The sequence below is a fragment of the Nomascus leucogenys genome, chromosome 6 (genome assembly GCF_006542625.1).
Source record: "Nomascus leucogenys isolate Asia chromosome 6, Asia_NLE_v1, whole genome shotgun sequence".
NCBI lineage: Eukaryota > Metazoa > Chordata > Mammalia > Primates > Hylobatidae > Nomascus > Nomascus leucogenys.
This window is the reverse complement of record NC_044386.1, coordinates 94,782,283-94,803,805: the sequence shown is the minus strand read 5'-3', so window position 1 is coordinate 94,803,805 and position 21,523 is coordinate 94,782,283. Positions and strand designations below refer to the sequence as shown.

At 51.7% G+C, this 21,523-nt stretch overlaps 2 protein-coding genes across 7 annotated transcripts in view; both read left to right on the top strand.

Annotated features, from left to right (window-relative positions):
- SIN3A (SIN3 transcription regulator family member A) overlaps positions 1-7,549 on the top strand; it is an 82,809-nt gene extending 75,260 nt beyond the window's left edge. For both annotated transcript variants that reach the window (XM_030814790.1, XM_030814789.1), the window contains exons 20-21: positions 1,028-1,235; positions 4,720-7,549. In XM_030814790.1, the coding sequence (XP_030670650.1) occupies positions 1,028-1,235; positions 4,720-4,950 (439 nt within the window). In that variant the 3' untranslated portion in view covers positions 4,951-7,549. The remainder of the gene's footprint in view (positions 1-1,027; positions 1,236-4,719) is intronic.
- A 1,078-nt stretch (positions 7,550-8,627) lies between these two features.
- MAN2C1 (mannosidase alpha class 2C member 1) lies at positions 8,628-21,468 on the top strand. Of its 5 annotated transcripts, none has more exons than XM_030814793.1 (26): positions 8,628-8,776; positions 9,061-9,186; positions 9,606-9,729; positions 10,651-10,721; positions 12,574-12,751; positions 13,054-13,243; positions 14,521-14,627; positions 14,800-14,910; positions 15,307-15,399; positions 15,534-15,650; positions 15,873-15,968; positions 16,064-16,209; positions 16,567-16,690; positions 17,045-17,166; positions 17,268-17,353; positions 17,481-17,636; positions 17,831-17,928; positions 18,103-18,197; positions 18,448-18,552; positions 18,638-18,794; positions 18,912-19,055; positions 20,356-20,465; positions 20,573-20,652; positions 20,878-20,957; positions 21,039-21,148; positions 21,228-21,468. In XM_030814793.1, the coding sequence occupies exons 1-26, from the start codon at positions 8,676-8,678 to the stop codon at positions 21,352-21,354; spliced, it is 3,054 nt and encodes a 1,017-aa protein (XP_030670653.1). In that variant the 5' UTR covers positions 8,628-8,675; the 3' UTR covers positions 21,355-21,468. The 5 variants fall into 5 exon arrangements, with proteins under 5 accessions (XP_030670653.1, XP_030670651.1, XP_030670652.1 ...); XM_030814791.1 differs by having other exon boundaries at positions 20,785-20,957; XM_030814792.1 differs by having other exon boundaries at positions 8,629-8,776; positions 20,809-20,957.
- Positions 21,469-21,523: the final 55 nt, after the last annotated feature.

The following is a 21,523-nucleotide window of genomic DNA, read 5'->3' as shown; positions in this document are numbered from 1 at the left end:
TGAAGCAATATTTTGGGTTTTTTTGTTTGTTTGTTTGTTTTTGAGACAGTGTCTGGCTCTGTCTCCCAGGCTATAGTACAGTGGTGGGATATTGGCTTACTGCAACCTCTGCCTTCCGGGCTCAAACTATCTTCCCACCTCAGCCTCCCAAGTAGCTGAGACTCTAGGCACACATCACCACACCTGCCTAATTTTTTTATTTTTTTGTAGAGAAGGGGTTTTTGCCATGTTGCTGAGGCTAGTCTCAAACTCCTGAGCTCAAGCAATCCACCTGCTTCCCAAAGTGCTGGGATTATAGGCATGAACCACAGTGGCCAACCTGAAGCAGTGTTTTTAATAGCAAGTTGTGAGAAACAATATAATTGTCTAGCTGATAACTTTTCTTCACTGGATGTTGAGGAGATTTAGCAAGCCTCCCACCCTTCAGGGCATCCATTCATGTGAATTATCTTCTTTCTTGTGTATGTAGAATGGCACTAGTTTATATCATCTGGGGGAATTTTTAAAAATAGACATTCAAATAATTTTTTGTTATGTGGTTCAGATGAGGAACCTCAGCTGAAAGAAACTGTTAAGGAATGGTAAATTTGGGTACATTTTTCTGCAGCAGTTAAAGAGAATAAGACAAATCTATCATGAAATGAAAAATATTCATGACAGTAAGTGAAAAGTTGAGGACAAAATATATAGTATGATCCTATTTTGTCTTAAAAACAAATGCCAATGCAGAACTATAGCTGGTAATTACATGTGTAAATTTACAGAGGCCTAGAAGTTTCTCATTAAAACTCTTAACTGGCTACATCTGCTAAGGCAAGTAGGGGATGGGTGAAGATTTCTACTTTTTATTCTGTGTACCTTTGCAGTTGAAGTTTTTTTTGCAGTGAAACAGGTGAACATTTGTGTATGTATTTAACAAATTGGGATGAGTACTATGCAAGCATATAATAAAGAAAACTCACTTGGGGGAAGTCACGGGAATCTGTGTCTGGATGAGCTCTCATCCTCCAGGGCTTTTCTGCCATAGGAATCTACGGCGGATCCGGAAGTGTCAACGTGGTCGAGAGCAGCAGGAAAAGGAAGGGAAGGAAGGAAACAGTAAGAAGACCATAGAGAATGTGGATAGTCTGGATAAGCTGGAGTGTAGATTCAAGCTGAATTCCTACAAGATGGTGTATGTGATCAAATCAGAGGACTATATGTATCGGAGGACTGCCCTGCTCCGGGCTCATCAGGTGAGAACCAATAACTGAAATTTCTGTACACATCTCCCACCCTAGCTAGGTCCAGGGGAAGCCCAGAGTCTTCTGATTGTTTCTTTTTGTTTATGCAAACCTGTTCTTGGAGCTGAGACTTAACTGAGGAAGTAGGTATGTTGGTTGCTAAGGATGCTGTGACAAAGTACCACAGACTGTGTCTTAAATGACAAAAGTTCTGGAGACTAGAAGTCCAAAGTCAGGTGTCAGCAGTGTTGGTTCCTTTTGAGGACTGTGAGGGACAATCTGTTCTAGGCCTTTCCTAGTTTCTGGTTCTTTGCTGGCAATCTTTGGCATTCCTGGGCTTGTAGATCCCTGCCTTCATCTTCATATGGTGTTTCTACCTGCGTGTGTGTGTCTGCCTCCAGATAAGGTCACATTCGGAAGTCCTGGGGGCTAGGACTTCAATGTATGATTTTTTGTTTGTTTGTTTGAGACAGAGTCTCACCTGACAGAGCCTCCCAAAGTGCTAGCATTACAGGCATGAGCCACCACACCTGGCCAACATAAGAATTTTAAGGAGAATACAGTTCAGCCCATAAGAGCATGTAAATACCTGGTGGCACCTTTTTGGTGAATTTACTCCCAGTATTTACATCTCAAGTAGTATCTGATCTTTTGCTTGTATGAATCCTACCTGTCTTTACATTCTATTTCAATTGTGAAACCTTCCTGGTGCAGCTGTGTACAGGGTGTTATGCCAGGCCCTGGGACTACAGCCATGAAGTAGAGCAGATGAAGTAATGCGATGATATGCACTACCAGGGAAACAAATCAGGTGAAGTGATCAAGGGTAACTAGCATACAGGCCTTGCTTTCACTGGAGGAGGCTTCTCAAAGGAGGTGATGCTTGAGGCCTGAATAATGACAAGGAATTAGCCTGGTGAAGAGTAGAGGATGGGTGTTTTCTAGACAAAAGAGCAAGTACAAGGCTGGGAGGAAAGGACTTGGCATATTCAAGAAATTACAAACACCATTGTGGCTCAAGGTTGCATGAAGTTAGAAGGGTAGGCAGAGGCCACATCACTTTGTCTAATAGGCCATGGTTTGGAGTTTGTTTGAGATGCATTGGGACATTTGACAAAGATAGCTTGGTGTGCTGTGAGGAGAGTGGAGATGGGTATATATAAAGTTGGAAGAGCAGAGACCACTCAAAAGGGTGCCCTTGTCCAAATGAGATGTGGGGGCCACCCATACTACTAGGGTGCCAGTGGAATTGCAAGAATTACATTGTAGATTTTATGTATTTATTTTTGAGACAGAGTTTCACTCTGTCTCAAACCACGCCTGGCTGATTTTTTGTTTTTAGTAGAGATGGGGTTTCACCATGTTGGCCAGGCTGGTCTCGAACCCCTGACCTCAAGTGATCCACCCTCCTCAGCCTCCCAAAGTACTGGGATTACAGGCGTGAGCCACCACGCCCAGATATAGATATAATTTAGATATTTAATTGACAAGAGATGGTGTTGGATCAAATGCGGGGGTAAGCAAAAGAAGTACATCAAGGATGGTGTCTGATTAGTTTTGGGGTTTTTTGGTTTTTGTTTTGCTTAAGTGGAGATTTTAGGGGCTCACCTGTTAATAGGAAAGGGTTATGAGGTTTGGGAGACAGATGAAGCGCTGTTTTAAGTTTGAAAGGACTACAAAACTTTCAAGTGGGAGATGTTGAGCAAACAGTTTTAATGTATAATTAACCCTTGAACGACAAGGGGTTTGGGGCACTGGCTCCTGCACAGTCAAATCTGTGTATAATTTTTGACTCCCCCAAAATGGAACTACTGATAGTCTACTATTGACTGGAAGGCTTACTGATAAACAGTTGATCAACATATTTTGTATGTTGTATGTATTATATATACTGCATTCTTTTTTTCTTTCATTCTTTTTTTTTTTTTTTTTTAATGAAAATAGACACGGCGTCTCCTTATGTTGCCCAGGGCTGGTCTCAAACTCAAGGGTTCAAACAACCCACCCATTTCAGCCTCCTAAAGTGCTGGGATTACAGGCGTGAGCCACTGTGCCCAGCCTATACTGTATATTCTTACAATAAAGTAAATTAGAGAAAAGAAAATGTTAAGTCATAAGCAAGAGAAGATACATTTACTTTTCATTAAATGGATGTGGCTCATCATAAAGGGTCCTTATTCTCATCTTGTTGAGTAGGCTGAAGAGGGAGGAGGAAGGGGGAGGGGTTGGTTTTGCTGTCTCAGGGTTGGCAGAGGTGGAAGAAAACTTGCCTATCAGTGGCCCTGCGCCATTCAAAGCCGTGTCGTTCAAGAGTCTGCTCTACTTCTCTCATGGCACTGAGCGAAGTGCAGTGGCATGATTTCAGCTCACTGCATCCTCCGCCTCCCATGTTCAAGAGATTCTCTTGCCTCAGCCTCTCAAGTAGCTGAGATTACAGGCGTGCACCACCACACCTGGCTAATTTTTTTTTGCTATGTGTTGTGTGTCTGCCTGTCTCTGATTCACATTATTTGGGACACCGGGCAACACCAGTTTTGTCTTTGTATCTCTTCTAGTATCTCCTTGCATGTGGACACCGATAAATTTTTACTGGATGTGTTGGTGGGAACAGAACCCCCCGCAGAACATCTGCCAAGCCTGGACTCTGTTTGCCAGGGTGGGGTAACACAGTGGAGGGAGAGTGGGTTTTAAGCCCTTTGCTTTGCACTGTCTGGCTTAGAGGTGGATCTCCATGCTGATAGAAGTGATCAGTGACTCACTGGGTCCCACCCAGGATACATTAGAATCAGCTGGATTGCTGGTTTAAAATGCACATTGGTAAAACCAAGGAAACGTGGGTTTTGGGGGTTTTTGGTTTTTGTTTTGTTGTTTTTTTTTTTTTTTGGAGACGGTTTGGCTCTGTCATCTAGGCTGGGGTGCGGTGGTGCTCAATGCAACCTCCACCTCCCGGCTCAAGCAGTCCTCCCACTTCAGCCTACCGAGTAGCTGGAACTACAGGTGTGTGCCACCATGCCCGATTAATATTTGTATTTTTGTAGAGATGGGGTTTTGCCATGTTGCCCAGGCTGGTCTCAAACTCCTGAGCTCAAGCGAACTGCCTGCCTCAGCCTCCCAGAGTACTAGGATTACAGGCATGAATCACTGCACCTGGTCAGAAATGTGTATTTTTTAACACATTCCCTAGGTTATACTAACGCATGCTAAAATTGAGAACAGTGAGCTTTTTCAGCCCAGAGCCTGTGTTCGCATTTCTTTGGAGGCTTTATGGATTTTCATGCCCTCACATGTTCTATGTTCTTACCTCTTTAACTTCTCTTTAAACAGAGAATCCTTTTTTTTTTTTTTTTTTTTTTTTTTTTAAGAAAAAAACAGTAGTATCTAAGACTTGAGCCCACATCTTTCCTTTGCTCCTTTAGAAGAAAATTAGGCTTTATATTTGAAGGGCTCTTTTTTGGTTCTGCTTCATTTAATAAAAAATTTTCTGTCTGTTTTGCAGTCCCATGAGCGTGTAAGCAAGCGTCTACATCAAAGATTCCAGGCCTGGGTAGATAAATGGACCAAGGAGCATGTGCCCCGTGAAATGGCAGCAGAGACCAGCAAGTGGCTCATGGGTGAGGGGCTGGAGGGCCTGGTGCCCTGTACCACCACCTGTGATACAGAGACCCTGCATTTTGTGAGCATTAACAAGTATCGTGTCAAATACGGCACAGTATTCAAAGCCCCTTAACTGCAAAGCCAGAGCAGATAACTTGGGGTAGTGTGTGGGGGGTGTGTGTGGGCCTATGCACTCACACACTGAAGAAACAAGGAAGATGCCTTTCAAGCCTCACTGGGCCTCTCTGGGACATGGCCACCTGACCTGTGTGTGGCTGGTGCAGCCTGGCACCAAGTGGGCTACCTGTTAGGAACATGAATACCTTACAAACTGAAGCTGGAACTTTTCCCAAAGGGTTTTGGGTATAGCCTGCCCTGGAGGGGAAGGAAGTCCATGCAAGCAAAGACATGCAGTTTGCTTGCACACACCAGCAGAGCTAAGACTGGAGTCTCCTGTGGCCTAACTTTCAATGAGGGAACCGGATGCTGTTCACACTTTGACTGGATGGAGATGCATTTACAAAACAGACTGGGGAAGGACTTAATACTCAGATGTATTGGAACTATCATGGTCACTGCTCCTCTTCCCTCCCCACAAAAGGAAAAAAAAACTGGATTTGATTTTTTTTTCTGGTCACTTGAGCACATCTAAGATCACCCATTAGGTTTTATCTGGGACCTGCAGTTTGGCTTTGGGATTGATCATCTTGTGGATTTTATTCCTGACGATTCCCTTGCTGCCTACCCTTTTCTCTCCTCTGGTTCTCAACCTCAACGAGTTCAAATCAGTCGTCCTTTTTAGCTCCCGTGGAACTGTTTTGTATCTGCCTCTTTACTAGTCTACCCTAGTGCCATCCACCAGCTTTACTCTCTGACACACACGTACACACACACAATTTTAACTTGTTTTTTTTGTACATAATGTACATACTGTCAATTTTTTATTAAAAGAAATATGCTTTGATGTGCTAGCATAACTGCTCTAGCTTCTTGTGTACCATAGTACTATGTGGCTTCAGATTTAGTACCTATGAACAGATGTACAAGACATTTATTACACTTTTTACCAAAGGGAGTTACCATTGTAGTACTTTTGTGTAAAACTTGTCTTCCCCTTTGCCCCCCCCCTTTTTTTTTTTTTTGTAAATAAATAAAGCTTGGTTCTTACTTAAGGAATAAACTCTCAACCCACGTCCCTTGTCCTCATCAGAAAATACTGTGAAGCAGGGATTTTGACTTCAGTTCCTTATCCAGGGTAGAAACAGGATTTTGCTTTAAATACTTGTTACTTGTCCCAAATCAAAATATTCCAAAATCTTAGAATACTTAAGTCTTTTAGTACATGTTTTTTTTCCCTTGTTCAAATATCTGAAAATATTTTATATTTGAGTAAGTTGTCAAGCTATGTAGTTTGTATTTCTATATATTTTTTCTTATTCACATTGGTGATGGATGGGGGTGAGCAACTTAAATACCAAACCAGTGTTTGAAAAAAAGTGTGTATAAGCATGTGGTATACCTTATAAATGGAGTTGGGAGGGAGAGAATTTGAAATGGGATACCTATTTTTATAATTACATAAATTTAAACTAGCAGACATTTAAGCATGAATGATTAGGATTTTTCTATGTGGTTAACCTGGACTTTCTGAACAAAGGCCAACTGAGCCCCTCCCAGTACTCTGGTGGATTTTTCTTCAGCAACCATTACGCAAGTCTTAGTTGTAACCAGCGATGTTTTGTGTGTTTTATGTTTGCTTTTTAGTTAAAAATCACCACCACCACCAAAAAGAAAAAAAATTTTTGGCTCTTGGATTTCCAAAACACATGGTAGACGTCTCTGATTTTAGGCTTTTATTGTTTAAAGACAAAGTCTCACTTTATGACCCACACTGGAGTGCAGTGGCACGATCATAGCTCACTGCAGGCTTGACCTCCCAGGCTCAAGCAATCCTGCCACCTCAGCCTCCTGAGTAGCTGCATGCCACCACACCCAGCTAATTTTTTAACTTTTTGTAGAGATAGGGTCTTGCTAAGCTGCCCAGGTTGGTCTCAAACTCCTGGCCTCAAGCTGTCCTCCCACCTCAGCCTCCCAAAGTGCTGAGATTACAGGTGTGAGCCACCAGAGCTGGCCTGATTTTAGGCTTTTTTTGTATTCGGGAGAGGAGACTGTGAGCCAAAGCGTAGGGTGCCAAAAAGAGCTTTGTGGGATGAGATTTTAGGGCAAAGCTGGGGCAGTGTCTGACTTGGCAGTGGTCATGTGTACTGATTTAGGGGAAAGATCTTGAGGTTTTCTCAAATAATTCACCTATCCCCCTGTGTTCCCTCAAGAAGGGTCATGTTGACCTGGAACCATAGGGGAAATTGGTGAGGTGTGATCAGGGTCAGCCCCAGCTGTTGCTGCCGCTGCACAGTGTTTTGTCCAGAGCACTTGCCTGCAGGTCAGGATAGGATTTCAAGACCAGTTCAGGAGAAAGTCCCAACCCACCAGTGCAACCAACAGAAGAGTAAGTTTTACCTACAGCCTGGGTTTTCACAAGTAGCATTTTTATTCCTCCTGCTGTCTGACATCTGAGCTCCAAGCTCTAAACCCAACCTCTGTATTACATGCAGCAGCAGGTTATCTTTATTTTAAATCACATTTGTTATTCTGTACTTAGTCACCTTTCCGTGTGATCTGCATTTGAAACGTTGTAAACTTGGTCAGTATTTCCATTAAAATATCAGGGCTAATCTTGCGTATTTTTTTTGTTCCTAATGGTTTTAGAGACAAAAGACTCTCTTGGCAACCCCAGGAGAAAAAAATAAAGCTGTCAGTGGAGTACTAGGGATGAGAATGAAACTGGAGGTCCGTTTCTGGTAATTATGGCTTCCCTGGACTCTACAGTCCTGTATGGTGAAACACATTTTTCTATTGGGATCGTCAATGCCATGACTGTTTGCCACCTCAAACTCCAGTTTCTGGTGACGTGCAAGAGTTAGCAATATACATTCAGTAAAGCGTGTAATCGAGTAAGTCGTAGTAACTTGGGCGTAAAGCTCTACCTCCCTGCTCATTAACACCCTTATCTCCGTCCGGTATGAAAACACCTATTCCAGGTAGTCTGGCTCTCCCACGTTAAGCAAACCACTTTCCGTGTTCACCGACAGCTACAGCCAGAGGTCTCCCGGTTGCTGCTTCTGAGGCTGGGTCTGCAGCAGCTGAGGCTCCCACCCGTCTTGCCGAATGGCCTAAGTCTCTGCCCCGAGACTTTCGAGAGTTCTAATCGTCAAATTTCCCATTTTATTTTGAGATTTTTTTTTTTTTTTTTTTTTTTTTTTTTTTTTTTTTTTTTTGAGACGGAGTCTTGCTCTGTCCCCCAGGCTGGAGTGCAGTGGCGCGATCTCGGCTCACTGCAAGCTCCGCCTCCCGGGATTCACGCCATTCTCCTGCCTCAGCCTCCCTAGTAGCTGGGACTACAGGCGCCCGCCAACACGCCCGGCTAATTTTGTGTATTTTTAGTAGAGACGGGGTTTCACCGTGTTAGCCAGGATGGTCTCGATCTCCTGACCTCGTGATCCGCCCGCCTCGGCCTCCCAAAGTGCTGGGATTACAGGCTTGAGCCACCGCGCCCGGCCACTGAGATTTTCCCTGCGGCCCACTATCTCGGACAACATAGGGGAGCCTCAAAAACAGTTTCTAGCTTCCAACTTGGCTCAAAGTTCAGACAGCAGCTGGGCTTCCGAGAGCCGCCGGTGTTCCAAGAAAAGCTGCCCGGGACTGGGAGGTGCTCTCTGGACGCCGGAACCTTTGGTTTCCTGCCGTGGAGCGGAACGGTAGCGCCAGGGGCCTTCCGGAAAGAGGAGCGAGAGCCCGGCGATGGCGGCTGCGCCGGCCTTGAAGCACTGGCGCACCACGCTGGAGCGGGTGGAGAAGTTCGTGTCACCGCTCTACTTTACTGACTGTAACCTCCGCGGCAGGTGTGGCCCCTGGTCCCCCGCAGCCGGCCGACCGCATCCGTGCGCCTCAGGCTTTCCTTCCGGGGAGAAACCCAAGCTGCAGCCTCCCGGGCCGCGGGACGAAGTGCCCGCCGCGGGCAGGGCAGGGGCCGGGGAGGAGGGGGTAGGGAATGGACTGCGCCGCGGAGCGGCCAGGCAGCCCTCTTGGTGGAGGATCCAGGGAAAGTGCGGGCCCACCGGCCAGCTGGCCCCCAGGCGGAAACGGGGCGGCCTCCAGCATGTGCCCATCGGCCCGTCCCACGCAGGCTTTTTGGGGCCAGCTGCCCTGTGGCTGCGCTCTCCAGCTTCCTGACGCCGGAGAGACTTCCCTACCAGGAGGCAGTCCAGCGGGACTTCCGCCCGGCGCAGGTCGGCGACAGCTTCGGACCCACGTAGGTAACGCCCAGCGGGTGGGCGGGGCCACGGGCCTAAGGGAAGTTCCAACCCAGTTCCCAGCCACACCTTCGTTGTCTGCCCTCTGCCCTAGACAACTACGTGGGATCGAGCAGCACCCTCTGCTGGGAACAGCTCCCTGGTGCCTGAGTCTTCAGGGGATGGTTTTCATTCCCACGTAGGCGCCTCTGGACATCCCTTAGGAAGGGCACCCTAGGGATCACGAAGCTTTGACGCCTCTGCCTGTTTCCCTCATCTTGCTTCTCACCTTGTTGCTCCTTTCTTGTGACTCAAAGCTGAGTACCTTGTGACACTGCAGATGCTTGGAGAGTTTCAAGCCCCTGCCGACACTTTATCTAAGGAAGGATATCAGGATAGGGCTTCTACCTCTAGGCCTATCACAACAGCTCTCTTGCAGATGGTGGACCTGCTGGTTCCGGGTGGAGCTGACCATCCCAGAGGCATGGGTGGGCCAGGAAGTTCACCTTTGCTGGGAAAGTGATGGAGAAGGTCTGGTGTGGCGTGATGGAGAACCTGTCCAGGTGAGGAACCCTGCCCTAGGGCCAGGTATGGCCACATTTCAGCCCTGAAATGACTACAGCCTTTCTCCTGTGGACTCGAGTAGCCACAGCTGAGTTGCTCTGCCCACAGGGTGGTATCAGGATTTCAGGACTAGGAAAGTTGCCACTTGGGCATCTGTGCAATTGGTCCTTAGTTTTTAGTGTATATAATACAAACTTATAGGAAAACATTTCAAACAGTTCTAGGTAAAGTAATGGATCTCTCCCTATCACCCACCCCATTCCCCAGCTATAACCACTGTTAAGTGTCTTATTCATGCTCCACCCTTATCAGGTTTAGTCCTTATACTCCTATCTAGTAGGTCTTTATACCCATTTACAAATTAAGAAACAGATGTGTAGAGGTTAGTTGACTCACTCAGGTTCACACAGCTTCCATTTCAAATTGGACTGACTCTCAATCTGGGGTTAAGACTGTTCTTCCTGGCTACAAGAAGGCAGAGACCATCCCTCCCTCCCTTCACTGGCTCAGCAAATATCTCCTGGTGTCCATTCTGGGCCATACCCTTAAGCACTAGGGTGTAGCAGGGAATGAGGCAAACCTGCCCCTGACTTCACGGAGTTTCTTTTCAGGTATTTATTTAGGGGTGCAGAGGCCACCAGAATCCACACTCAGGCTGCCTAACCCCTTCCCAGGGCCCTTCCCATAAGACTATGGCTTTGCCATTGGTAAACAGGCTATTTGATGGTCATGGTGCTGGCTGCCATGGGAGTTGGGGCATCTACTGCCAAGGGTCCCTGATTGGCCAATCTTGGCCCTGCTTGGGAGAGAGGACCCAGAGCTGGGAACCAGATGGAGGGGCCTGACTCCCCATGGCTTACACTTTACCTGAACTGTCCAAAAGCCTCAAGCCTTGTCTCTCTCACTCCCCTCCCTACTAGGGTTTAACCAAAGAGGGTGAGAAGACCAGCTATGTCCTGACTGACAGGCTGGGGGAAAGAGACCCCCGAAGGTGAGTCCCTGTACCCTGGTTGACCAGTGCTGTCAGGGAGGGAGTACCAGTGAGCAAGGAGGAGCTGAGGCCCAGAGTGATCTCATAAGCACCCCTCTGCTCCAGCACAATCATCTTCACATCTCATTGTTTGCTTTTAAAAGCATGATTTTTTCCTAACCATGAAAATAATGGGCTGGGTGCAGTGACCCACACTACACTGGGAGGCTGAGTGGGAGGATCACCTGAGCCCAGGAGGCCGAGGCTGCAGTGAGCCATGATCACACCACTGCACTACAGCCTGGGCAACAGAGTGAGACCTTGTCTCAAAAATAATAGCAATGTTTGCCTGTGATAAATACAGGAAAGCACAAAGAAGTAAATAACTACCGTTATTCCACTCCCTAGAATAGAGATGAACATTATTAACATCTCAGCATTCATTTTTTTTTTGAGACGAAGTCTCCCTCTGTCGCCGAGGCTGGAGTACAGTGGCACGATCTTGGCTCACTGCAACTTCTGCCTCCCAGGTTCAAGCGATTCTCGTGCCTTAGCTTCCCGAGTAGCAGGGATTACAGGTGTGTGCCACCACGTCCAGCTTTTTTTTTTCTTATTTTTAGTAGAGAAAGGGTTTCACCGTGTTGGCCAGGCTACTCTCAAATTCTTGACCTCAGGTAATCTGCCTGTCTCAGCTTCCCAAAATGCTGGAATTACAGGTGTGAGCCACCACACCCGGCCCAGTATTCATGTTCTTGGTGTATCTTTCCGGCATAGTTTTTTTGGGGAGGTTTTTTGTTTTTTTTTTTTTTGAGACAGAGTTTCGCTTTTGTTACCCAGGCTGGAGTGCAATGGCACGATCTCGGCTCACTGCGACCTCCGCCTCTCAGGTTCAAGCAATTCTCCTGCCTCAGCCACCCGAGTAGCTGAGATTACAGGTGCCCGCCACCATGCCCAGCTAATTTTTTGTATTTTTAGTAGAGAAGGGGTTTGACTCTATTGGCCAGGCTGGTCTCAAACTCCTGACCTCAGGCAATCCACCTGCCTGAGTCTCCCAAAATGCTGGGATTACAGGCATGAGCCACCATGCCCGGCTCATCCCGGTATAGTTTTTACTAGTCAAGATTGTATCCTGACTTCTTACATTCCATGTTATAACATGGACATTTTATGACACCATTAAAAACACTTCTTAGACATTATTAATGTATTTTATATTGATTGAACACTGTTTCAGATGCTTCCAGACACTGGGAGTATGGTGGTGAATAAAATAGTCCTTGCCGACAAAGGGAGACAGATCCACTCATATAATTACAAAACTGAGGGCTCAGGAAGAAAATCCTGGGTACTCCACTGGGGAATTTGCTCTAGACTTAGCGGGGAAGTGGAGTCAGGAAGGCCTCCCTAAGGAAGTCATGTTTGCTCCCTGAAGCCTAAGTATGGCATCACCACAGCCCAGCCTGTTCTCCAATGAATGGCCTGCCCATGTTGGCCATGTTGGTTTTAGATCTTGGGTCTAAAGTTCGAGCCTGGGAGATCTGAACATGCTTTTAATATGCAAAGAGGGTTCTAAGACCAAGGCAGTGCTTTGCAAAGACAACTTTGGAAATATAAGACTAAACAGCAGTGTACTTTACATGGTTCCAAACTTTGCTACTTATTCTCTCTGACAGCAGGACATGGGATCCATCTGGTGTTTGTACCACAACCCTCCCACATGCACTCTTGTCACACTGTGGGATCCTCTGGGTAGTGGATCCTGGAAGCAGACAGGTTGGGCTCAGCTGGATGCCTCCTGGGTGCCCCCTCCCCAAGTCCCCAGAGTGCTGTGCCAGTCCCTTCTTAGCCTGAGGCTGTCTCCCCATGTTTGTAGCCTCACTCTCTATGTGGAAGTAGCCTGCAGTGGGCTCCTGGGGGCCGGGAAGGGAAGCATGATCGCAGCCCCTGACCCTGAGAAGATGTTCCAGCTGAGCCGGGCTGAGCTAGCTGTGTTCCACCGGGATGTCCACATGCTCCTGGTGGATCTGGAGCTGCTGCTGGGCATAGCCAAGGTACTTAACACCCCCTGTACCCCCTGCTACCCTCTAGAGCCCTGCTCCAAGAAGGTTGTTCCTTGGGTCAGATAAATGGGACTCTGGGAATCCAGAGTAGGATGAGGGTTTCCACCTGCTTGAGGGTTGAGAGAATTTTCCTATGTGAAGGGGAGGAAGGAGACGGTGCTGAGCAGGGGGACCAGCAGGGAAAAAGGGCTGGGGGTCAGGGGAGCTCTGCTGAGAGCCCTGAGGAGATCAGTGGGGCCTAGGTCTGGAAGCTGTGCTTGAAAAGGGGATTAAGGGGCAGAACCCTGCTGCAGGGCCTTGGGAAGGACAACCAGCGCAGCTTCCAGGCCCTGTACACAGCCAATCAGATGGTGAACGTGTGTGACCCTGCCCAGCCCGAGACCTTCCCAGTGGCCCAGGCCCTGGCCTCCAGGTTCTTTGGCCAACATGGAGGTGAAAGCCAACACACCATTCATGCCACAGGGCACTGCCACATTGATACAGGTAGGACAGCAGCTGGTTGGGCTGGCTAGGGAAGCAGGAGTGCTCTTGAAGACCTGGATGTGCCCTAGAAGCACTGTGTGATGCTCAGCAAGTTCTTGCCCCTCTTGGACCTGCGTTTTCCCCATCTGTAAAATGGGGCCGGGGGGGGCTGGACCGTGGGCTCTGCTTGCTTTGGATTCACTTATTATTTTTTTTCCTTTTTTTTTTTTTTTTTTTTTTTGAGACGGAGTCTCACTCTTGTCACCCAGGGTGGAGTGCAATGGCGTGATCTCGGCTCACTGCAACCTCTGCCTCCCGGGTTCAAGCGATTCGCCTGCCTCAGCCTCCTGAATAGCTGGGATTACAGTCACCCACCACAACGCCTGGTTAATTTTTGTATTTTTAGTAGAGACGGGGTTTCACCACGTTGGCCAGGCTGGTCTCGAACTCCTGACCTCAGGTGATCTGCCTGCCTTGGCCTCCCAAAGTGCTGGGATTACAGGCATGAACCACTGTGCCCAGCCGCATTTATTCTTTCAACAAAATCCGATGCCTCATGGGGCCCATGTTAGATATTGAGGGTAGGATTACAGAGACAGATTCAGCAGGCAGAGTTGGTGTCACAATGGTGGGGAGTCTGGGGCACTGGAGAGCACAGGAGAGGTACTTACTCCAGCTGGGTTGGGGGATTCCAGAGAGGCTTCCTGGACAAGTTTGCAGTGTCTGAGTTTTACGGGAAATCCACATTTTTAACAAGCTCCTGAAGGTATTGATTCTGATGCAGCTGAAGTTTTGGGATCACAGAACAAGGGCTTTCTCTGCTGTGCCAAGATGTAGGGTAAGGTGTGAGAGATTCTGGGCTGGTAAGGAAGGAACTGCAGCCTGGGAGTCAGGAGAGGCTGTAGCAACCTCTGGTAGGACAGCTGGCTCCATCCTGGGAGCCATGCCGCTGTTCCCAGGTATACATCAAGCGTGTGCAGGGGCAGGGTAGTCCCTGCTACTTCTCGTAGGATCCTCTAGGGGATGTCTAATTCCCCAAGAGGACTGAGGCTATTCTGGGGCCCGGAGTCTCCATTTCCTGACCTGTATAATTGGCCTCATAGCACTGCCGCCACCTTTCCCCAGCCCCTCCTCCCACCTCGCTGGAGTGAAGTGAAGTGACCGCTTAGGAGGGACACCACAGGGCTTTCCAGGGTGAAGGGCCTGGGATGGGAGGGGGGCTAGGTGACCCTCTGGGGTCCCAGCCCGGGCCTGGTCAGCCTTGCTGCTCCCTCCATCCTCCACCCCACTCTGTATAGCCTGGCTTTGGCCCTTCAAAGAGACTGTGAGGAAATGTGCCCGGAGCTGGGTGACCGCCCTGCAGCTCATGGAGCGGAACCCTGAGTTCATCTTTGCTTGCTCCCAGGTCAGAGGGACAGCTTTGAGGGGGAAGGGAGGCACGTGGCCCACCCTGGAGCTCCACAGGCCCTGAAGCCTTCCTGGGCCTGGGGGCAGGGCTGCTCCTCACCCTCAGCCACCCACTGAGTCCCATATGCTCAGTCCTGGGTGGGTCCCAGCTCCCTTCAACCTGCCCACAGGCGCAGCAGCTGGAGTGGGTGAAGAGCCGCTACCCTGGCCTGTACTCCCGCCTCCAGGAGTTTGCATGCCGTGGGCAGTTTGTGCCTGTGGGGGGCACCTGGGTAGAGATGGTAAGTGCACTGGGCACTCCTCAGCCTTGAACCATATGACAACAGCCTTCCCTCAGGTAGCCCCAGCCCTCCCGGCTTTGCTGGTGAGTTTCCGCAGGCCACTCATCCCCGCTGTGTGGCAGGGCTGGCTCATCAGTCCCTGGGAACTCAAGGCCTGGGACTTCAAGGGGGAGGAGAGCCTCCAGTGCTGTGACAAGTTGCATGGCCTAGTCCTAGGCACCCCCTCAGGCAGATGGACAGTCAGGCCTGAAGGACAGGGGTCCTTCCTGAGTTCTGGCTGTAACTCCCATGTTTGAGCAGCCTTGGCTTCTGCTGCAGGGATTGGGTTGGCCTGAGCGCCTGCCTGCTCCCTGTCCAGCACTGACCTGGGCTGCCTCCCACTTCCTTCACTGCCAGGATGGGAACCTGCCCAGTGGAGAGGCCATGGTGAGGCAGTTTTTGCAGGGCCAGAACTTCTTTCTGCAGGAGTTTGGGAAGATGTGCTCCGAGGTAGGCTGAGAGCTGCTACACCAGGCTGTGGGCAAGTGGGGCTGGTGCTCAACTTGGAGTGCTGAGGGGCTGAGGCTGGGGTGAGTCCGCCTGGAGCTCTGGTTCCTGCACTCCAGGATCCTCTTTCTCCACAGTTCTGGCTGCCGGACACCTTTGGCTACTCAGCACAGCTCCCCCAGATCATGCACGGCTGTGGCATCAGGCGCTTTCTCACCCAGAAATTGAGCTGGAATTTGGTGAACTCCTTCCCAGTAAGCAGGCCCCAGAGGGGTCAGTGTCAGAGTGGGCCTCGGTCCTGCCTGGCCCATTTGCCTCTCCCCCTTATCATGGGGTCCTAGACAGACCACCAAACCCTCATTCTGCCTCTGCCAGGGTCACATAGCAGGCAGGGGCAGGACCAAGTCTGGAAGGCCTGGTTCTGCCTCAGCCCTGACTCTGGCCTCTCTGCCCTGCCTCTGTTTCCCTGCTGGTAGCACCATACATTTTTCTGGGAGGGGCTGGATGGCTCCCGTGTACTGGTCCACTTTCCACCTGGCGACTCCTATGGGATGCAGGGCAGCGTGGAGGAGGTGAGGGGTCACCTAGGGTGGTGGGGTAGGGGCAAGGCTGGAGAGGGCTGGCTTGTCCCAGGCTGATCCATGCTGGCCTGCCCTCACCTGTCTAGGTGCTGAAGACCGTGGCCAACAACCGGGACAAGGGGCGGGCCAACCACAGTGCCTTCCTCTTCGGCTTTGGGGATGGGGGTGGTGGCCCCACCCAGACCATGGTGGACCGCCTGAAGCGCCTGAGCAATACGGATGGGCTGCCCAGGTCAGGCCGGGCCTTGGCTCTCCTTTAGCCCCACCCTGGGCCTTTGCCATGAGCCCTGCCTTCCCTCAGACATTGGGCCCAACCCCTCCTCTGGACCTTGTCCTGTCCCAATCCTAGACCACGGGTTCCTCCAAACTTCCACCCTGGGGGTGGGTGGGGGAAAAGCTGAAGCTGGTAAGGACTGCAGCCCACCAGAGAGAGAGGCTCTCCTAGGGCGTCCAGGGCTGGCAATGTGTGAATGGGGAGCTTTCTGGAGTGGCTCCTCTCTGTAGGAGCTGGATCTTTTGCTCTGGTGTGGAAGAAGGGTGAGCCATGTGGTCTCCAAGGCTGGGAGACCTAGGCTTGTGGTCTCCTCAGGGTGCAGCTATCTTCTCCAAGACAGCTCTTCTCAGCGCTGGAGAGTGACTCAGAGCAGCTGTGCACGTGGGTTGGGGAGCTCTTCTTGGAGCTGCACAATGGCACATACACCACCCATGCCCAGGTCAGGGGGAGGTTGCAGGGCCGTGGAGGGAGGGTGTGCCCTTGATCCTGCAGAGGGTCAGAGAAGGCAGTAGGGGACAGAGCCCAGGCCAGATCCAGGGGAAGAGAAGTTTGGAGGAGAGAAGTTCAAGATCTGGGTTGGTCAAGAAAGCTTGAAGGAGGCAGAAACCCCTGAAGAAAGAGGGGTTTGGGCTGCAGGGAGAAGAGGGAAGGCATTTAAGGCAGGTCACCCACCAGAGGCCTTCTCCACGAGGCCCTTGGGGAGTCTTCAGGGATTCTGAGCAAGGGAGGGCTTTGGAAGGTGTCCTGGGACACCTAAGCAGGCTCCAGACTAATCTTCCCATCGTGGGCTCAGATCAAGAAGGGGAACCGGGAATGTGAGCGGATCCTGCACGACGTGGAGCTGCTCAGTAGCCTGGCCCTGGCCCGCAGTGCCCAGTTCCTATACCCAGCAGCCCAGCTGCAGCACCTCTGGAGGTCAGCCCAGTTCTGCCCCTGCCACCCACCTGACTACTCACTGCAGATACCTCCGTGCCTGCCTCTCCCAGCCTTCCCATCCCTGCCCTTGGACCCTGCAGGCTCCTGCTTCTGAACCAGTTCCATGATGTGGTGACTGGAAGCTGCATCCAGATGGTGGCAGAGGAAGCCATGTGCCACTATGAAGGTTAGGCTCACAATAGTCCTGCCTGCTCTCTCCAACCCCAGGGCTGAACCCGGAGTGTCCCCTGTGGGATACCCATGGGCTCATTCTAGACCTGTTGCCCACCTATGACCAGCCAGTCTTTCCTCAGACATCCGTTCCCATGGCAATACACTGCTCAGTGCCGCAGCCGCAGCCCTGTGTGCTGGGGAGCCAGGTCCTGAGGGCCTCCTCATCATCAACACGCTGCCCTGGAAGCGGACCGAAGTGATGGCCCTGCCCAAACCAGGCGGGGCCCACAGCCTAGGTACGAGCTGAGGGGAAGGGTTGCTACTGCAGCAGGAAGGATGGAGGCCAGACAGATCAGGCCTGGGATACCCCTAGGGATCTGGGTGCCCCTAACTGGAGAGTAGTAGCACATCTTCCACCACCCCATCCCCACCTGCGCAAGCTTCCTGAAAGGTCAGGAAGGCTACACTAATGCCCAGGCCTCACCCCCAGCCCTGGTGACAGTGCCCAGCATGGGCTATGCTCCTGTTCCTCCCCCCACCTCGCTGCAGCCCCTGCTGCCCCAGCAGCCTGTGTTCGTAGTGCAAGAGGTGAGTCCTGCATGTCCTGAGGGGCGGGAGCTGTGCTGGGATACTTTCTAACAACTGAGGGTCCCGAACTCCCCTGCCTGGAGCAAGTGGTGAGGTGGGGCTGGGGTTGGGGTGGGAAGACTTTTGGTGTGGGAAGCCCCTACAGACTCAGCCTCAAGGCCTCCTCCCACAAAGACTGATGGCTCCGTGACTCTGGACAATGGCATCATCCGAGTGAAGCTGGACCCAACTGGCCGCCTGACGTCCTTGGTCCTGGTGGCCTCTGGCAGGTGCCAACTCCTCACTGCCCTTTCCCAGTGCCTGGCAAGTAGACCCCAGCCCATTTCCTCTGTCCCCTGGCCACAACACTGCCCACAGCAGCCCATCAGTGGCTCTGGGCTGGAACCCACACATGGAGCAGGGCAGGCTGGGCAGTAGTCCCCTGTCCGCTGGATCCACTCACTCCACCCTACCCCACCAAGAGCAGCTGGAGAGAGCGAGGTCAGTTGTTTGTACAACACCAATCCCATGTCCTTCCAGGGAGGCCATTGCTGAGGGTGCCGTGGGGAACCAGTTTGTGCTATTTGATGATGTCCCCTTGTACTGGGATGCATGGGACGTCATGGACTACCACCTGGAGACACGGTATGGGCTGGGCAGCATGTGGGGATGGTGGACGTGGTGGGAACACAGGCTGCTCTGGATCAGTATGTCCACCCCTGTCCCATAGGAAGCCTGTGCTGGGCCAGGCAGGGACCCTGGCAGTGGGCACCGAGGGCGGCCTGCGGGGCAGTGCCTGGTTCTTGCTACAGATCAGCCCCAACAGTCGCCTTAGCCAGGAGGTCGTGCTGGACATTGGCTGCCCCTATGTCCGCTTCCACACCGAGGTAGCGCGGGGGTAGGGGGTGGCTGTTTCCCCCAGGTGTGCTTGGTAAGGAGGGGCCAGCCCCAGGCCTTGGTGTGTCTCTTCCTTCCCTGACTCCCACCCTCCTTCCCGCTCCCAGGTACACTGGCATGAGGCCCACAAGTTCCTGAAGGTGGAGTTCCCTGCCCGCGTGCGGAGTTCCCAGGCCACCTATGAGATCCAGTTTGGGCACCTGCAGCGACCTACCCACTGCAATACCTCTTGGGACTGGGCTCGATTTGAGGTCTGACATGGCAGGGTGGGGGTAGCCTTGGACTCCTCCCTGGCTGGGGAGACTGCTTGTGTGGAACAGGCTAGGGAGGAAGAGGATAATCAACATTTGCTGCTTCCTAACGTGTGTGCCAGGCATTGCACTAAATGCTTTACATTGGCCAGGCATGGTGGCTCACGCCTGTAATCCCAGCACTTTGGGAGGCTGAGGCGGGTGGATCACCTGAGGTCAGGAGTTCAAGACCAGCCTGCCCAACATGGTGAAACCCCATCTCTACTAAAAATACAAAAATTGGGCCGGGCGCGGTGACTCACGCCTGTAATCCCAGCAGTTTGGGAGGCCGAGGTGGGCAGATCATGAGGTCAAGAGATCGAGACCATCCTGGCTAACATGATGAAACCCCGTCTCTACTAAAAATACAAAAAATTAGCCGGGCGTGGTGGTGGGCGCCTGTGCCTGTAGTCCCAGCTACTTGGGAGGCTGAGGCAGGAGAATGGCGTGAATCTGGGAGGCAGAGCTTGCAGTGAGCCGAGATCGTGCCACTGCACTCCAGCCTGGGCGACAGAGCGAGACTCTGCCTCAAAAAAAAAAAAAAAAAAAAATACAAAAATTGGCCGGGCGCAGTGGCTCAGGCCTATAATCCCAGCACTTTGGAAGGCTGAGGCGGGCGGATCATGAGGTCAAGAGGTCGAGACCATCCTAGACAACATGGTGAAGCTCTGTCTCTATTAAAAATACAAAAAAATTAGCTGGGTGTGGTGGCACGCGCCTGTGGTCCCAGCTACTCGGGAGGCTGAGGCAGGAGAATCCCTTGAACCCTTTAGGTGGAGGTTGCAGTGAGCTGAGATTGTGCCACTACACTCCAGCCTGGCAACAGAGTGAGACTCCATCTCAAAAAAAAAAAAAAGAAGCCGGGCATGGTGGCACATGTCCTGTTATCCCAGCTACTCGGGAGGCTGAGGCAGGAGAATCACTTGAATCTGGGAGGTGGAGGTTGCAGTGAGCTGAGATCAAGCCACTGCACTCCAGCCTGGGTGACAGACTGAGATCCTGTGTGAAAAAAAGTTTTACATTTAATTTGGTACTCATGATCATTCGATGGGGTGAGTATTATTATTTATTCCCATTTCACAGATAAGGAAACTGAGGCTTAGGCAGGTTGGGTGGCATGCCCAGGGACCCGTACAGTGGGAGCTGGAGTTCAGTTGTGTGGTTCTAGAGCTTGTGCTCGGCCTAGTGACAGGAGCTCTGGAGTCTGGGAGCACAAAGAGGGGCACAGGGCCACCAAGTGGGTCTTGGATCTGCCCTCCAGGTGTGGGCCCATCGCTGGATGGATCTGTCAGAACACGGTTTCGGGCTGGCCCTGCTCAACGACTGCAAGTATGGCGCGTCAGTGCGAGGCAGCATCCTCAGCCTCTCGCTGTAAGTGGGGTACCCACCAGGCCTGGGAGCTGGCATGGGGAAATGGGTCTTCCTGACCACAACTCCACCAGCTTCAGCCTGGCCCCTACCCGCCCTCCTCACCCCAGCTTGCGGGCGCCTAAAGCCCCGGACGCTACTGCTGACACAGGGCGCCACGAGTTCACCTACGCGCTGATGCCGCACAAGGGTGAGTGCTGGGGACGGTGGGGCCTTCCTGCAGCCCTAGACACCTCTCTGCCCTTCTCTGAGCCCAAACCCCAGCAACCTGGCTCCCTGCCCCTTCTAGGGACAGGGGAGGGTAGCCCCCATTCTCCACCAGCATTGTTTCCTGGTCGTACCCCAGGCTCTTTCCAGGATGCTGGCGTTATCCAAGCTGCCTACAGCCTAAACTTCCCCCTGTTGGCTCTGCCAGCCCCCAGCCCAGCGCCCGCCACCGCCTGGAGTGCCTTTTCCGTGTCTTCACCCGCTGTCGTATTGGAGACCGTCAAGCAGGCAAGGGGTGGGACGTACTGGGGGCGGGGTTCCGAACTGGGCCCGCCCTCGGCCCCGCCCACCAGCCGTGTTCCTCTGCAGACGGAGAGCGGCCCCCAGCGCCGCTCGCTGGTCCTGAGGCTGTATGAGGCCCACGGCAGCCACGTGGACTGCTGGCTGCACTTGTCGCTGCCGGTTCAGGAGGCCATCCTGTGAGTGGCGGTGCGGGATGGGGGCGGGGATCGAGTCTCACCCTAGCAGAGCCTTCATGGCCCCCCTCCTGTTCTCCAGCTGTGATCTCTTGGAGCGACCAGACCCTGCTGGCCACTTGACCCTTCGGGACAACCGCCTGAAGCTCACCTTTTCTCCCTTCCAAGTGCTGTCCCTGTTGCTCGTGCTTCAGCCTCCACCACACTGAGTCCCTGGGGCTGGGGTTTTGTTTGTGGAAGGCTCTGGGGACTCCTAATTTCTGTTTCCCCAGCCTAAAGCAGGGATCAGTCTCTTCTTGCGGAATAAATCCTTGGATCAGGAACCCTGCTGGTAGCTGCTGCTCGGTCCCCTTAGGGCCCATCCTCAGGCTTGAGGTG